The following is an 18465-nucleotide window of genomic DNA, read 5'->3' on the forward strand; positions in this document are numbered from 1 at the left end:
AAACGCAATGCATTTATAAATACTATAATTACTTTGCATGAATTTTAAAATGGTCAATGAACATTCATATGTTGGCACTTTCTTTGCATTCAGGATATATATATATTTGATCATTTCATGCATTCCCTGGGAACTGAACAGTTCATGATTGCCCACTTCAGTGCTCTAATTTGTACAGGTTCAAAGTATGATATTTAAATCTTAACAATATATTTCTTTATTTGCAACCCATCAGAATTGCTTGTCTAATGAAAACTGTTGGTATATTTCCATAGCCACACTGTTAATGTTGGTTCAGTCAAATGAACTGAATACAAAGACTTGATAAGCAATGATTCTTTATTACTGGATTATGGGTATACAGAAGTTATGGATTACTGTATTTATATATATATATATATATATATATACAGGGGGGGAAATAAGTATTCAACACTTGAACACATTTTTTATTAAACACATTTCCAGTGCAGCAATTCACATGAAATTTTGACCAGATGCTGGTATTAACGCAAGAAATCTACACAGATAAAGAAATCATAAAATTACAATCCATAAAAAAGTTATATTTAATGAAGTGAAATAGGAGAAGAAAAAAGTATTGAACACACAAAGAAAAAGCAGTACACCAAGGCAAGACAAAGCAAGACAACAGCTGATTTCACTAATTAGTTCAACCTCCTATTTGTGCAAATTAGAATATTGCAGGTTAATCAGTTAGAAAAAGCCTTACCCACCTCTGAATGCAACTATACAAACATCTCATAATGGGTAGAGGCAAAGAGCTGTCCCAAGACCTTCGCAACAAGATTGTTGTGCTGCATAAAAAATGGTAGTGGTTACAGACGGATTTCACAACTCCTAAATGTTCCTGTGTGCACCATTGGGTCCAAATGGAAAGAAAAAAACTCCACCATCAACCTGCCACGCAAAGGAGCTCCTCGAAAGATTGCTGATCAGGGAGTCAGAAGGATAATCAGAAGAGTAATCCAAGAGCCAAGGACCACTCGGAAAGAGCTACAGAGAGACTTGGAAGCAGCAGGTACAGTTGTCACAGAGAAAACTATAGGCAATGCACTCCACCGCCACGGCCTCCATGCACGCTCACCTCGGACGGCTCCATTTTTAAAGAAAAGGCATGTTGAAAACATTTGGACAACCCTGTGAATTACTGGGAGAATGTAGTCTGGTCAGATGAGACAAACATTTTACTTTTTGGCAATAATACCACACGCCATGTTTGGAGGAGAAATGGCTCTGCATATGACCCTAAAAATACCATACCAACAGTGAAGTTTGGAGGTGGAAGCATCATGGTATGGGGCTGTTTTTCTTCTCATGGTACTGGCAGAATCCATGTTATTGAAGGGAAGATGAATGGAGCCATGTACCGGGAAATTCTTGAGGTGAATCTGTTACCATCCGCCAGGATGATGAGGATGAGACATGGATGGACATTCCAGCAGGACAATGATCCAAAACATACTGCAAAGGAGACTCGGAATTGGTTCCAGAAGAAGAAAATAAAGTTGTTGGAATGGCCCAGTCAATCACCAGACTTAAACCCAATAGAGAATTTATGGAAGGAACTGAAGATCAAGATTCAAGATTAGAAGACAGTCTGTTTAGAAGAATAGACCAAAATCCCACCTGCGCACTGTGAACGATTAGTTTGTTCATACAGGAAGCGTCTTGAAGCTGTTATTGCAAACAAAGGCTTTTCCACCAAGTACTAAGTATAATCTCAGTTAGTGTGTTCAATACTTTTTTCCTGTGTCATTTCACTTTATTACACAACTTTTTTATGGATTGTAATATTCAATATTTTTTCTCTGTGTAGATTTCTTGAGTTAATACCAACATCTGGTCAACATTTCATGTGAATTGCTGCACTGGAAATGTATTTAATAAAAAATTTGTTCAAGTGTTGAATACTTATTTCCCCCACTGTATATAAAAATGCCACAGCATTGCCATTTATACGGGACGTCTACAGTGAGAGGAGCTAAAGACACTGCTGTGTGTTGAGTCAAGGCGATTGGTGTGACCTGATGTGAGCTACAGTAAACAGCACCAATACACACTCCGAACTACGGCAGTATCATTTCACACTTGAGAGAGGATTTGCTCATTGACTGCTGACAGAAATACTGTGCTACCACGTGCTTCACTTGCCCCAAGAAATAGTCCATCTGTTTTCAAGTAAAGCTAAGCTGTTTAATGGCAGGACAATGTATGTAATATCACACAGGATGATTCTCTTTCTGTGAATAAGCTCTCAAACACATCCAGCGCACGTCTGCCTGAGGTAAATGCATGAAGGTGAACATCTCATGATGAAGTGCATGCAGTTTCAGATAAACTCATGCTGCACTGCCTGCGGGGTAAACTGAGGGGTGGTGGTGCCGAGCAGCTCTATCTAACAACAGTCCCAGAGATCCTCAGCAGGTTTGGTGTGACAGGTATGGTGACGTCACTGAGCGGCCCCCGTGGCTGTAGGCACTGGAGTGTTTAGGCTGCTGGGGGCCATGAGAATAGGGGAACCCGTCAGGGCCCCTAGAGCTGTGGAGGCTGGAAGCGCCGCTATTCCTGGTGAAGCAGTCAGGAAAAAGAGGAATCTCAAACACTCTAGTGACACAAGCAATTCCTTGGATGTACATGTGAGCTCTCCTCAAATTTGGTCATGCTTATTTGGTGCTAAAGAAACATTTATTATTATCAGTGTTGAAAACAGTTCCTGCCTTATATTTTTCTGGAAACCATGATACATTTTCTTTCAGGGCTCTTTGAAGAAAATGCTCGATGAATTAAGTTTAAATGCACTATGGAAACTTCTGCCAAGGGATAAAAAAAAAAAAACAAAGTAATTAAGACTTTTTATTTCACAATTCTGACTTCTTTCTCGCAATTCTGAGTCAGAATCCTGAGATATAAACCCCAAATTGCATAAGATGTGAATTCGCAAGAAAAAAGTCAGAATTAAGATATACAAGCAATCACCTTTTTTTTTTTTTTTTACGAGATGTAAACTCAGAACTAAACAAAAAATTTCAGAAGATATAGACTCATTTATAAAAGTTTATTTTTACTTTTTTTTCATCCTTTGGATGAAAAATACAAGCTTAATTCCATAAAGAATGCATTCATCGGGTACCAATGTAAAAATGTTTTGGTCATTTGATCTATTAATGCATATTTTAAAGTACATTGTAAAGTACAAATAAATTTGCTTATTTTTAATTGGTATAAAATCATAATTCTGTTTTTCTTGATTCTGTGACCTGTGCTTAAATGAATTTTCCAGATTTAAAGCATGCCAAGTTCTATGGACAAAATCTAACAAAAATGTGGGTGTGTGTTTGAATCATTATTATTTTATATTGACATTTTAAAGCAGGCAAAGAGTTTGATATATGCTCGGTATAGCTCACCTGTTATCATAGTGGCAGTGCTCACTGCAATGTTAGTTGTTGGCACAGTAGTTGATCCTGCGATGCGAATCTGATCTTTCACAACAGGGACTAAGGAAAGGGGCAAGATTTCATAATTAAATATACTAGTATTTGTTAGTGTAAATGTATAGAATCAAATGCAATTCTCTTCACAGTAATTCAATAGACCTGGTGCTAATGTAATATTTCAAATGCTATTACAGAAGTAGGGGTGCTCCATGGCCTCTCGTGCAGTCAGTCTGGTCTGATGGTCGTAACGCAACAACTTGTCCAGAAAGTCAAGAGCTTCAGGACTGACCAAGTGTTGGTTTTCACTGTGAACGAACCGCTCCCATCGCTTACGGGAATGTCTAACATGAGGTAAATGTAAATTGGCTAAAATCAAATTACAGAAGACAGTGCTAACAATGCCAGGTTATAAGGAGGGCTCACCTTCCCAGAATGTCATTAAATCGAGGCTCCAGCTCAATGTTGTATTTATCAATGCAATCATAAAGATCTTCTGTTCCAAGAACTTTAGCTATTCTCACCAACTTTGAAGAAATAGGAACATCGTGATCAATTCAGTCAATACAACTCCAAAAGTAAAGACCAACAACTGCCTTCATATACGTCACAGTGCTCATGTTACTATATGAGAGATACTTGAACTTACGTATTGTTATTGCTTTTATTATAATAATTAATAGGCTAATAGTAATGTGATATGTATAACAAAGACACTGTAAAAAAGACTAGTGGCTTTTAAGTACATTTTCAAACTTTAATCCTAAATTTCTTGTAATGTTTAAGAAAACAAAATCACATATAAATCAGTACACCTTTAACTAAAATTATCATATAAAAAATAAGCAAATTCAAAACAGTGTTATATTGCAAGCACTGCTGAGGGTTCATTTCTCTTTATTCCACAGTTAAGGTCTGTTCATGACAAGAACAATAACTATAACCATACAATTATATTAGTGTCCACACCAAAGGACAATACTGTTCTGTTTATTATGAGCACACACTGCAGTTTATAGAAATGCCTGAGCTTTTCAAAGTTAGGTGGATTCTAATTGGCTGTCAGTGTTTTTATTGTTCTACCAACTGGAAAAATAAAAAATTAAACCGATTCCTTCGAATTGTTCCTCTTTGTAGTTATTTTCGTGGAATTAGAATGATTATTAAAACTTTATAATTACAGTTATTGTGGTTACACTTTATGTACTTATGTACTTACCTGAGAAAGTACTGGGTAATATAAGGTAACTACATGGTTAAGGCTGGGTTTAGGGGTAGGTTCAGGGTTAGTACCTAGTTATTACAAGATTATTATAATTTTTATAATACATACATAGTATGAACAAGCAGAACAGGGGGCTGTTCCATAAAAGACGCTAAGAAAAGCGGGGATTAAAGTCCAAAACCTGACTTGAACTAACCTAACAAATCAATCGGGACTAAAGCGGTTCCATAAACGACAATTCAAGTTCACGCAATCTGACTAATGCTATCCAGGTTCAGTGAGTCAGGATAATGTGACGTACACGCTTATTCTGAAGCAGCCCTTAATGTCGATCATGGATCAAATCGATCCACCGTAGCAAACAGCGAATATTTGTGCTGTTTAACGCATTTGAAACATTGTGTTTTCCTCAGTGCATAACTGATACGTCACAGGTATATTTTTTACATCTGTAAATGTCAGAAAGCCATGCAAATATATCCATTTAGCTGTCAGGAGTGGGCGAGGCTTATGCGAGAGAACGAGCGCCGCGGCGCGCATGCGCGCTACACAGACGGAGCAGAATAGAATACTAGCGCAAGAATTCTGAATAAAATATACATTCTGCTAAAATATTTGTTGTTGGACATTAAATGTGACGCATAGAATTTTACTACATATAAGTGTATTTTTATGATAGCAGCAACTGTTAATCACTAGCTCAAATGAGTTAAATGTGTGTTCCTCTTATCAGTTAAAATGTACTCTGATTTCTATTATAAATTTACATTTTTAATTCAGTGATTTTAACTTTTGATTGTGTTTTTATGCTTTAATGCTTTAAAGAGCCATTTTAGATTGTAATGTTTTAATGTTCTAATAACCATAAAAGGTACAGCTGTCATAAATTCAGAGAGAAAGGCTGCATGGCTAGAAACTGCTGATCAACTGCATGCACAAGTAGCAACTATGTTAATGTCATTCGCCTACATTTTGGGCACAATACATTAAATACAGTTGGTTGTAGCCTATTTTTTATTTATTGGATTATTTAAGGTGTATTTTCTGTATACTTTTATTTTTGGACCGATAATAAATTCAACTGACTGTATGTGAGAGAGTCAGTGGTAATATGGATGCGTTCCTATTGGTCAGAGTTAGAGGAGCTCAGCTTAGCCTGACAGTTAGCCTGCTCCGGACCAGGTTAGTTTGCCAGCATAAGTTGCCGGGGTAACTGAGTTTGAACTTTTTTAAGTTTGATTTATGAAACCGAATCTACCAAAAATAAGCCTGACTAACCGAAATAAGCCTGGCTTATACTCTAATCTTGGTTTATGGAACAGCCCCCCGGACTGTAAAACAAAGTGTTATCGTTATTGTTATAGTCATTGTCCTTGGTGTTAGTGGGCCTTTATTTCTGGTTCTCTAATTAATTTTTTTGTAATTTATTATTATTTTTTAAAGCAAATATCAAGGTTAGAGTGAGGCTATTACAAATTGTTAAAGTAAATAAGGAAAATGTTTAGGGGGTACATGTATCATCTATGTGAGGCTTATCATTTTATAAAAATATTCACCTGGTCATAGTTATCATGTCCATGGAAGAATGGCTCCTTCCTAAAAATCATACTGGCCAGCATACAACCAAGACTCCACATATCAAGACTGTAATCATACATCTGGAAGGACAGAATAAAAGTGATTTGTTTCAGATTTCCAAAACGCTAAAGAGTTTTAAAGGGTGTAAAAACTTTTCAAGTGGCTGACTAGACATTTTAATCTATAGTAAAAAACCTTAAGCTATACAGTGGGGAAAAAAAAATATTTGATCCCCTGTTGATTTTATACGTTTAACAAAACCCTTGTTGACAATCACAGAGGTCAGACGTTTCTTGTAGTTGGTCACTAGGTTTGCACACATCTCAGGAGGGATTTTGTCCCACTCCTCTTTGCAGATCCTCTCCAAGTCATTAAGGTTTCGAGGCTGACGTTTGGCAACTCGAACCTTTAGCTCCCTCCACAGATTTTCTATGGGATTAAGGTCTGGAGACTGGCAAGACCACTCCAGGACTGTAATGTGCTTCTTCTTGAGGCACTCCTTTGTTGCCTTGGCCGTGTGTTTTGGGTCATTGTCATGTTGGAATACCCATCCACGACCCATTTTCAATGCCCTGGTTGGCTTCAATGCCCTGACCTTGACGGTACACCCCAAAGCATAATGTTTCCACCTCCATGTTTGACGGTGGGGATGGTGTTCTTGGGGTCATGGGCAGCATTCCTCCTCCTCCAAACATGGCGAGTTGAGTTGATGCCAAAGAGCTGGATTTTGGTCTCATCTGACCACAACACTTTCACCCAGTTCTCCTCTGAATCATTGGCAAACTTCAGACGGGCTGTACATGTGCTTTCTTGAGCAGGGGGACCTTGCGGGCGCTGCAGGATTTCAGTCCTTCACAGAGTAGTGTTACCAGTTGTTTTCTTGGTGTCTATGGTCCCAGCTGCCTTGAGATCATTGACATGGTCCTCCCGTGTAGTTCTGGACTGATTCCTCACCGTTCTCATGATCTTTGAAACTCCACGAGGTGAGATCTTGCATGGAGCCCCAGTCCGAGGGAGACTGAGAGTCATTTGCGAATAATCGCACCAACTGTTGTCACCTTCTCACCAAGCTGCTTGGCGATGGTCTTATAGCCCATTCCAGCCTTGTGTAGGTCTACAATCTTGTCCCTGACATCCTTGGACAGCTCTTTGGTCTTGGCCATGGTGGAGAGTTTGGAATCTGATTGATTGATTGCTTCTGTGGACTGGTTGTCTTTTATACAGGTAACAAACTGAGACTCGCTTTAACAGAGTGCTCCTAATCTCAGCTCCTTACCTGTATAAAAGACACCAGGGAGCCAGAAATCTTGCTGATTGATCGGGGATCAAATACTTATTTCACTCATTAAAATACAAATCAATTTATAACCTTTTTGAAAAGCGTTTTTCTGGATTTTTTGTTGTTATTCTGTCTCTCAGTGTTCAAATAAACTTACCATTAAAATTATAGACTGATCATTTCTTTGTCAGTGGGAAAACGTAAAAAATCAGCAGGGGATCAAATATTTTTTTTCCCCACTGTATTTTCAGTTGGACTTCTGTATATGGATAGATGTTAGGTCTGACCTGGTAATCTATCAGTAGTTCTGGTCCTTTAAAGTAGCGAGAGGCCACTCTGATGTTGTACTCCTGTCCTGGGTGATAGAATTCAGCCAGTCCCCAGTCAATGAGACGCAACTGAAACACAACAGCATTCAACAGTCATTTGACATCGGCCTGTTTGTCCATATGTATACATAATGCTAATGATATGTATACATGCTGCAAACGTCAATGGCTTATTGAAACTTTAAACCTCCAAGCAAGGCTCTGTTTTATGCCTGCATACAAATGTCCCTTTCCTAGAACTATGCAGCATTATTTCTTACTTAGTTTTTAATAATTGTTTCTAACATACTTTCATCTAAAAAAATCAATGTTGTTGTTTCTTATGTGAATATTAAGCAGTGTTGACAGGTTAACTTTTGAAGTAAACATTGACTACCTTTCTGTGCTCATGATCAATCATGATGTTGTGTGGTTTGACATCTCTGTGCATAATACCCATACTGTGACAGAAATCCAAAGCCTAGAGACATACAAAACATAAGATCATATCAAAACCTCTAAAGCTATTACAGGAATCCAAATGGTTTACAGGAACGACAATACAGAACAGACTTCTAATCTGATGTACGTATCTAATGTTTGATTTGCTGCATATTTCAAAATGTAAAATGCTAATAACAGAATGTGGGAAAGACAAGTATATAAGCTTGTTTAGTTTTTCTTATTTTTACACAAATTGTAGTGATGAATTCAACCTTTAACCAAAATGTTTTTACTAAACTGTAAGAAAAATGGCCAAACAAACATTTAATTATTTACTTAATTCACAGGAAATATACATTTAAAAATCACTAGAAACCATGATTTGTAAACATAAGCTAGTCTCTGGTGAACATTTATTTTTAAAAGAGTTTTAAGTACTCCAATTCTCACCTTCAGAATCTCAAACATGTAGAAGCGAATGTCATAGTCTGTCAGTTTCTGATACAGTTGCTGATGAAAACAAAGATGAAACTAATTACATTACAGATTTTTGTTTTTGAGGTTATCTGAGATTGAGAATAAGGTTTTTACCTTAAAGTCTGTGTTGTTCACATGTTCAAAAACTAAGGCTGGTGTTCTGGACTGCAATGTGTTAAAAAAAAAGGTTTTATTTCCTTTGGTAAAATCAAACAAAATAAATACACTTGAGTGCTAAAATCTGTTTTTACAGGATAATTTGATTGTTATTGTTGTATTGCAAATATCACCACCAGCAAGGGTTCTGAGTACTGACCACTGGGTCTTTGACGATGTCCAGGAGGGTAATGACATTTGGACCTCCGCGAAGGTTCTCAAGAATCTTTATTTCACGCTTTATCTTCTTCTTCTTCACAGGCTAAAAAAATGAGAGAGTTCTTAATGATCCACAAACTATTAGGTCTGTAACAACTTTTTAAATGCAGCTGCAGTGGTTTTTCAAAATAGAAAGGATTACATAAAAAAACAAATCAATTAAAATTAAAAGAGTAGATTATTTGTACATCTGTGTCACCTTTTGGCACCTCTGGCTGTGTTTTTGGTTACACTTTATTTTAAGGTGTCATTGTTAATTACACACTTAAAGAGGTCATCGGATGCAAAATTCACTTTTCAAGTTGTTTGAAGATAAATGTGTGTTGGAAGTGTGTGTACACATCCATCCGATAATGATAAAAATCCAGCCAGTGTTTTTTTTTAAATCCCTATTTTAAAATCCCCTTTCTCAAATCAGGCTGTTCTGAGAGTCCTGTCAGAATGATGTAGTTCTGTACAGACCCCTCCCATCATAGTTGATTGACAAGGCCGTCTTACCCTAGACCCGCCCTGAGTGAGCTGAGAGCTGTCCGCCTCCGGTGCAGGGGAAGACAAGATGTCTCTGATTAAGAGATTGAGGTGTTTTGTTGTTGGATGTAATAATGAATATAGCAGTCGTCATTTACTCCCGACATCTGAGCCGCTGAAGATGCAGAGGATTAACGTTACTTTCACTTTGAAGTGAATGCGCCGATCCCCGATCTGCCTAAATGCTTCTATGTTCGTGATCCAGCTTCATCTACAGATGAAGTGAGTGTAAGGGTTTTTTATGAATCTTTGCAGCTCACCTTTCCTAATAATGTGCTAGTTAGCCAGTTTCACGGCTAAAGGAAACTTAACTAGTAGATAATTTATAGTAGTTCTTCAGGAGGTATGACAAAATACTTCAGTTATTGATTAGCTAACTGTTACTTAACACAATCATAAAATTGTATTACATACTGATTGGTTAACACATCTTCCTTAGTAGTTAACAGTAGTGAGTTAAGTGTTAATGAATCATTACCTGTTAGTTCTTCAGTAATTCCTTATTAGTTATGCAGTAAGTAAGAAACAGTATTCTAAAGTGTTACCAGAAATTTTAACCAAAGTATGTTATAGACTTTTCATTAAGACCCTAAAGAATCGTATCAACTTGTGGAAAATGGGCATGACCCCTTTAAGTAATTTTAATTAACTACATATAATTACTATATGGCTTGGTTTGGTTACTTGCATGTAATTATGCATAATTAATTGTTATTATAACAGTAAGTACATGTAACATGTAACAATGACACCTTAAAATAAAGTGTTACCGTGTTTTTTTTTTTTATATTGACAGGTCATTTGTGTTAACAACAATATATTCTTTAAAGGCACAGATAACTCTGGACAGGTACACCGACATGCCACATTAATATTTGACAAATTAAGTAAAACATGGCTTCAAATGCCTTAATTTTTATATTTGCATTGCCCATTTCTGTTAACCACGGGATCAGGAGGAACTGTTCTTACCTTTAGTATTTTAACCACAACTTTCTCATTGTTTGTAATGTTGATTGCTTCAAATACTTCACTGTACTTTCCTCTGCCTAACTTGCGGACCAGTTGAAAATCATCTTGATTGCTGGAAAATATATGTTAAGTATTTAAATAAGCATTTAGGTCATTTTACAGCTTTTACAATATCAATACTAAGGTAACTTTTTCAAAACTCTTCACACAGTTTTCAGCTTAGCACGGCGGTTAATTCACATTTAAAGTGCACAAAACTACCAAAATACTTTATATATGTATCAAATCAACTCATTTTTCCATTATGCTGGAAAACACTGACCTAAAATCAGAAACAGGTAGCATTACGTTTTCTTTTGTAAAATGTATTTTAAAAACAAGAATATCAGAGTCTACTGTTTAGAATTCACTGCAGAATATGGTCCATGCTTGAATTACAGTACAACATTATTCCTAAGTGTTCTCCTTCTGTATAGATGGAATTAAAGACTAACACCTGTGTATGTGTTTAGCTTCATCTAATTGTTTTAATAGCATTTCATTTTTTAGATTTTCAAAATGGTATTACTCAAATGTAGCTGTTTTATTCAGTTTCATATTATGTTTTGAATTTAAGTTGAACAGTTTTGGAAAGAGTATGTAAATGTGCAAACTGACCTGTAGGTTCATAGAGTTTTAGTGGTAGTCACTGAATGTATTCTGTGCTAAAGCGATGATAAATGATCCACAGTTAAGCCCATATAGACAACTGTTGTGCTCACTATGTAAGGAGTTTTGAAAAAGTGACCCAAGTATCGAAAAAATTGGTCCAAGCAACTGTTAAAAAAACTCACTGAAAAAAAGCATGTGATCAGCCAACAATATCAAGCAAAATTCAAAGGAGTCAAAAGAGCTCTTCTAAAAGCATTAACTGCAAATGGCTACAGAAAGGCAAGTCTGAACCACATCAGTGAAAAGAGCACAATGAAAACTGCAGAAGCATTTCATCAATGAACTGATGAGGAAAAACAAAACAAGTGTGCAGGGCCCCTGATAATCGCCTCTTTCCGCTCGAATCTGGTGACATTCCTGGAGCTTTTCCTCAAGGGCGAAAAAAAAAGTAGCACAAACACAACATGAAGGCAACAAATCGATTGTGTTTGCCACTTTAAATGTGTTACTACTTGAGCAAAATGCACAGTAAAATAAAAGAAAAAAGCATGCTTATATTTGCAACCATATACTGTATAACATAATAATAATATAATAATAGATATATTTAGTTATACATACCCCCACTCAATAACATGCGATTCATAATCCCAGTATTCTCTGGGCCGTTGTGTGTTGACCTCAGCGTAGACTCTGGCGTGACTCGCCACAGGTCCTGACATGACACACAGTTCAGCACTGTGTTTACTGTACTGCGATTTAAAATCAGATGAGAACCGTTTTGCAGAAAGTGCCGGCTACAGGGAAGGGGCCATAGAAGATGGAATGCTGTGGGGAAAAAAGTGAATAAAGTAAATCAAAATCTGAGACTTTGTCAAGAGGACACTATAAGCTAATTCACTTCACACACATGTAGGCTATATTTTTATGTGTGTGTGTGGTGAATAAGTTTTGCACCAACTTTGTGTCATCTGCAGCAAAGCTTTGCATTAATTAGGTTGTGTTTGAACTAAAAACTTGAAATCTGACTTAAAAGTTAAACACCCAGTTTTATTCATTAATTATTTTGGTTGAATGAACGATGAAATGTTTTTTTAGGTGAATTCTCTACTGCATTTGCTTCAGTATATTGTATAAAATCATGTCAATCTCTATTTTTTTAAGTCTGCAGTTAAATTAGCATTTTCTCAAGAACATACCAGCACTTGATAGAAAGCAAAAGAAAAACTTTTTTTTTTCTCAGAAAAGGAAGAGGAAAACATTATGATAGCATCAGCTTTCCAGGCTATTATGGCACCAAGTGTTTGCTGAACTTTCTAACGGTGCAAGTCAATGGGAGACTTTCAAACTTTAAGTCATGGATACTTCATTTGATTTTACATTTTACATTCATTTTACATCTATTTAAGACCAAAGTTACTTTCATATTATTTATGCTGCATAACTGCAGTACACAAAAAAAAGCACTAAAAGTGGTTGGCTCGTAATCATAGGGGAACCACTTTTGGTGCTATATATCTTTAAAGGTGCTATTGTATTTCTTCAACAAAAATGGTGCTAAACAGCACCAACGGTGGTTCTTTGACTCGTAAAGAAGTTTTAAAGGGGCTTAACGGGTTCTTTGTACGGCAGTGGTGTATAGCACCTTAATCTCCCCAAAGAACCACTGAAGAACCACCGAAGAACTGCTGAAGAACCATACAGGAGCTTAACAGGTTCTGTATATGGTAGCGGTGCTATATAGCCCCTCAGTCATGCCAAAGAACCGGTGAAGAACCGGTGAAGAACCGGTGAAGAACCGCTGAAGAACCATACAGGAGCTTAACAGGTTCTGTATATGGTAGCGGTGCTATATAGCCCCTCAGTCATGCCAAAGAACTGGTGAAGAACCGCTGAAGAACTGCTGAAGAACCACTGAAGAACTGCTGAAGAACCATACAGGAGCTTAACAGGTTCTGTATATGGTAGCGGTGCTATATAGCCCCTCAGTCATGCCAAAGAACCGGTGAAGAACCGCTGAAGAACCGCTGAAGAACCATACAGGAGCTTAACAGGTTCTGTATATGGTAGCGGTGCTATATAGCCCCTCAGTCATGCCAAAGAACCGGTGAAGAACCGCTGAAGAACCATACAGGAGCTTAACAGGTTCTGTATATGGTAGCGGTGCTATATAGCCTCTCAGTCATGCCAAAGAACCGCTGAAGAACCGCTGAAGAACTGCTGAAGAACTGCTGAAGAACCGCTGAAGAACCGCTGAAGAACCATACAGGAGCTTAACAGGTTCTGTATATGGTAGCGGTGCTATATAGCCCCTCAGTCATGCTAAAGAACCGGTGAAGAACCGCTGAAGAACCATACAGGAGCTTAACAGGTTCTGTATATGGTAGCGGTGCTATATAGCCCCTCAGTCATGCCAAAGAACCGGTGAAGAACCGCTGAAGAACCGCTGAAGAACCATACAGGAGCTTAACAGGTTCTGTATATGGTAGCGGTGCTATATAGCCCCTCAGTCATGCCAAAGAACCGGTGAAGAACCGCTGAAGAACCACTGAAGCACCAAGATTTGGTGCTATACAGCACCAAAAGTGGTTCCCCTATGACTACGAGCCAAAGAACCACTTTTAGTGCTATATAGTACCATTTTTTCGAGTGTATAATAGATTAAAAAGCTCTATTCATCTGTTTCAGTCACATGACTTCTTCCACTCATGCAACATATTTGCAGCCATTAGCACGGCAAATTATTCAATGCCAAAACACATCAACAGACGTAACCAGGAAGAAACATCATAAATAGTTGAAATTAATTCACAACCCATCTCCATATATAGCACTGAATTGTGGGTTAAATATACATGTCTATGAATGCTTGATTTGGTAGGTTCTCTGTTATTTTGGTTTGGATCAAATCCAACAATCAATGTTTTTCTTGTTTCTCTGTTCATGAGTCATCTAAGAAATAAAAAATACTGTACAGTTTTTATTTGACATTTCTAGGGTTTCATTTTTTCTTATCTGAAATGGTTTCTAAATATTAAGATCAGTAGGGGTATGAACAGGCCCTGGCTATTGAAGAGCTTGGTGTGTTTCTTTCAATTTTATGTAAGCAAATTTAGTTTTGCTTAGACGTGATCTGCCTCATTTATTGCACAATTAATGCTTAAAAACAGTAAAATGTTTTATAAAAAATAAATAAATGAAACTGTGGAGGTTTTGTAAATGAGCATATGTGATGTTTAAATACAACGAATAAACTTGTTTTAAAGAATTAAATATCAAAAGATGCAGCTGAATGAATTTGAAGGCTTTTCTGTCTCCATGCTGTTATATGAGCACAGTCTCATGAAAATGCGTACGCCAAATAAAAATGAAAACTCGTAGTATTGATACGCAAAAATGGACTTTGGCGTATATATGATACAAACGTGTTTGGCGTGCATATAATACTTAGTTTTAGCCTACTACCCCATCTGCCCCACAACCCTAATCCTACCCATCGCTTAGCAAATACACACCAAAGCCAATCTGTGCGTATCAATACCATGAGTTTTCATTTTTATTTGGCATAGCCTACTATTTATATGTACTTTCCTAAGATCAGGTAAAGTTTAACATTTAATCAATCACAGGACATAAATTATAGATAGCAAAATTCTGAGTAATGAGTGATTAATGACGAGTAATGAGGCCTAATTAGTGAAAATTCTGATTAATGAGTTTGGCTACTGAAATAATTCCAGTGAGAACAACCTCTCAATACTACAACATATAACGACATTCTAAGGAAGTGTGTTTCCCGGGAGTCTTTTTTTTCTTCTTTGTGACGGAACAGAAGCAGTGCCGTATCTACCATTGAGGACACCGAGGTCATGTCCTCGGTATTTTTTCCCGAAATTTCAAATTAGTCAATCCAGCAGTGATGATCAATGCCAAACACAGAACCCGGTCCGTGTCCGAATCCATATATGTCGTCTGTATTTTCTCCCAATTAAATTCACATTCTCCGTCTAATCTCTCAGGTGAAATCTCCGCCTCTATCTGTCTTTGCAGGCAGCGGCACTTGACGTCACGTTACCTAGGCTACAGATTCAGAGAGGCGGGAAAGCCGTATGTTTTTTCACGTAAGCTAGTACATCGATCGTAGTGTGGTCTTGAGCGAAATGCAGACATGAAGAGGAACTTGCATCAAACTAAATTAAGTTTTAAAAAGCCAACAACAGAAGGGCAGGGAAAGAGTAGGAGAGAAGGTGAGCCTGTGTGTGTCAGTGGCAGACTGTTCAGCACTGTCAAGCGCTAAATTTCATTTGTCATTAGAATCCACTGATCTATAATAGAGAACTGGATAGCTCATGACGTCATAAAAGTGAAGCCACCGCACCGGTGTGTGTGTGTGTGTGTGTGTGTGTGGGGGGGGGGGGGGGGGGGGGGGGGTTAGAAAAAATGACCTCGGTATTTGAAAAATCCTGGCTATGGCCCTGAACAGAAGCCCTTCATACCTTTGGGCAGCGTCCCGAGTGGAGTGGGTGTGTGTGAAGAGGGACACTGGGACAAAAAGGGCTAGTAAGATGTACATGTAAAATGTTAATAATAATAATAATAATCACCTGAAGTTAATGGAGAACCCTCACCACTGCCTTTAAACTGCAAGCATGCCTCTTCTCACAATGGTCCAGGAAGGGAACTGGGAGAAATTTCCATGCAATCATCAACCTCCACCTTCCTTTTAGATTTTCAAAGGTTTTCACTAGTTAAAATTTAATATAAAGCATTCGTAATTCTGTTTTCACTACAGTTACAAAAACTGGTTTAATATCAGTGCAGTAATTGTTGTAGCTGGCATCTACATGTTACAAGTAAGAACTTCCTTTGAAATCCATCCAAACTGCTTGTCCAGTGTCGGTCACATGGATGCTGAGGCCTATCCCAGCATCTCGGGCCGTACGCAGGGCAACAACCTGGATGCATGGCTAGTCACATTTCAAGTAATTAAAAATATCATTCATTGCTTTTTGAGTCAATTATAGAAAACTGTGAAAATTCAGTTAATGTTATCAATAATTCAAGTTTTTAAATTTTTTTTATAGAAATTGCATTTTAGATACAAATCATTGGGATAAACTCCATGCATTAGGCATACCCAGAATTCTTACTGATGCACACATTTTATTAACTTGGCATTTTGCCAGAAAAAAAAAAATATATATTTTTAGTTGCCCAATATTAATTATAATTCACATTCTGCAAGTGATTAGAACCTGCTTTTTCTAAGTAAAAGATAAGATATAGGCTACCATTGGTTAAAAGATATGATGCACGCTATTTAGCACACAGCACCTGCAAACTAATGAAGAATTGACTAGCATCAAATACTCAGTGATCATATCATGTGTTACAGCAGTGATGCAAACACACTTCTGAAAGCACAGTGTAATAAATGGCATGAGTTTTCTCCACACAACCCATGAGCAGAACCGGCTTCCTCATCTCAGCACCAGTCTTTACCACAGCTTTACACACATTTCACTGCATGCAGAGAAGCATTTACCTTTCCGATGACAGCCCTGTTGACGCGCTAATGTTCAGCCCGTTGTGGAGATATTTATCCTTATTTCAGTGGGATATTGAGTCATTTCTGTCTCAGAGACTCAATATGGCTGTTTGATAACGGCTTTGAGAGCGCACGCGCCAAACATCACAAATAGATGCTGACTGACTTTCTCAAACAAGCATGGCGCTAACAAACGCTTCGATTGCAGTGGATGCAAAATGTATAGCCTGAATGCAATGTAAATCACTTTAGATAAACATATCTAGCAAATTCATAAACGATTTAAGTGATTCATTTCTTATACGGCAGAAACGTCATTGCATTTTTATGTCAAAACCATATTGCATCAAAAATTATATCATGCTTCTTGGAACATTTTGACATGATAAAACACGATATATATATATAATTAATGAATTCAGGTATACATTGGTCCACATTTCTGTCTTTCCGTGAGAAGAAATGTGGTTCATTTCTTATGTGTGTGTGCCTGCAACTTTTTTTAGCCTCGTTTTCAAAATTGTTATTCTGTGCATGTGGTCCCCTATTTAGAGCATCAAGTGATCCAATGAATGTTAGTGGTCCCCTATTAGAGCATCAAGTGATCCAAAAATGAAAATTTGCTGAAAATGTACTCATCCAAGATGTACATGAGTGTTTCTTTATCAGATTTGGAGTGGCATCACTTGCTCACCAATGGATGCTCTGCAGTGGTCAGCATGAGTCAAACAGCTGATTAAAAACATCACAATGATCCACAAGTAATCTACACCAATCAGTCCATAATTCACAGTAACACTTCCTCCACTGATCCAGATGAGGTGACCTTTTTTTGCTGGAGAAAGCAATATTATGGAGTTACTCATATTTTAGTCAGAAGCAATGGTTTAAAGTTAAAAATGTCTTAATGATGAATTTGTTTCTTACAAACATGCAACTTTTCTCTGCAAAAGACGTTAATTGATTGACTGGTGTGGTGTGGATTACTGTGGTTTTTATAATCAAAACCATCATTCTGACGGCACCCATTCACTGAGTGAGAAAGCTAATTTCTCCAAATCTGTTCCGATGAAGAAACGAACTTTAGTTTGAACTGTTTCAACATCAGACATCTTGAGTTCACTTGTGATTATTTTTGTAAGGTGTTGAATACAGTTGTAAGTTTACACACCCTTTGAAGAACCTAGCAAATGTTTCTGATACAAACTAAATTACTCCATACAACCACAAAAAAGCTATTTCACAACACAGATATCGAGTCCACAAGACAAAATAACAGAATTTAAACTAGTTAAAGTTGACATACCTTTGATTACTTATACTGTTGTTAGCTGAATGATCAGTGGTTGTATGTTTAGTGATTGTTCACGAGACCCTCGATTACCCTTGTACCAATTGTTCTTCAGGAAAATCCTCCTGGTCCCATTTTCATTGTTTTTCCAGTATCTTCTGCATATTTGATCCCTTTCAAACAATGACTACTGAAATCAGTTTTTCACACAGTTGTGAGACTCAATTCAGTTATTCGTTATTTATCCTTATGTCCAATATTCAAACATCTGTTATGTGGAAATAGTGAAAATATTTAAGGCAGTGCACTCCACCCCCCCCCCCTTTTTTTT

The 18465-nt window shown here is 37.3% G+C and overlaps 1 protein-coding gene across 1 annotated transcript; it reads right to left on the minus strand.

The window, feature by feature from the left end:
* Positions 1-2199: 2199 nt before the first annotated feature.
* On the minus strand, positions 2200-16015 carry LOC306856453 (casein kinase II subunit alpha-like). The gene is made up of 13 exons (XM_079395747.1): positions 15900-16015; positions 11917-12123; positions 10645-10756; positions 9086-9187; positions 8884-8934; positions 8743-8802; positions 8246-8329; positions 7828-7938; positions 6240-6341; positions 3885-3985; positions 3654-3802; positions 3432-3521; positions 2200-2589 (listed from the first exon to the last, which is right to left on the minus strand). Exons 2-13 carry the CDS (start codon positions 12015-12017, stop codon positions 2474-2476), a joined length of 1179 nt encoding a protein of 392 aa, XP_079251873.1. The 5' UTR covers positions 12018-12123; positions 15900-16015; the 3' UTR covers positions 2200-2473.
* Between the last annotated feature and the right edge of the window lie 2450 nt (positions 16016-18465).

This window comes from Barbus barbus (assembly GCF_936440315.1).
Source record: "Barbus barbus genome assembly, chromosome: 37".
NCBI classification, from domain to species: domain Eukaryota; kingdom Metazoa; phylum Chordata; class Actinopteri; order Cypriniformes; family Cyprinidae; genus Barbus; species Barbus barbus.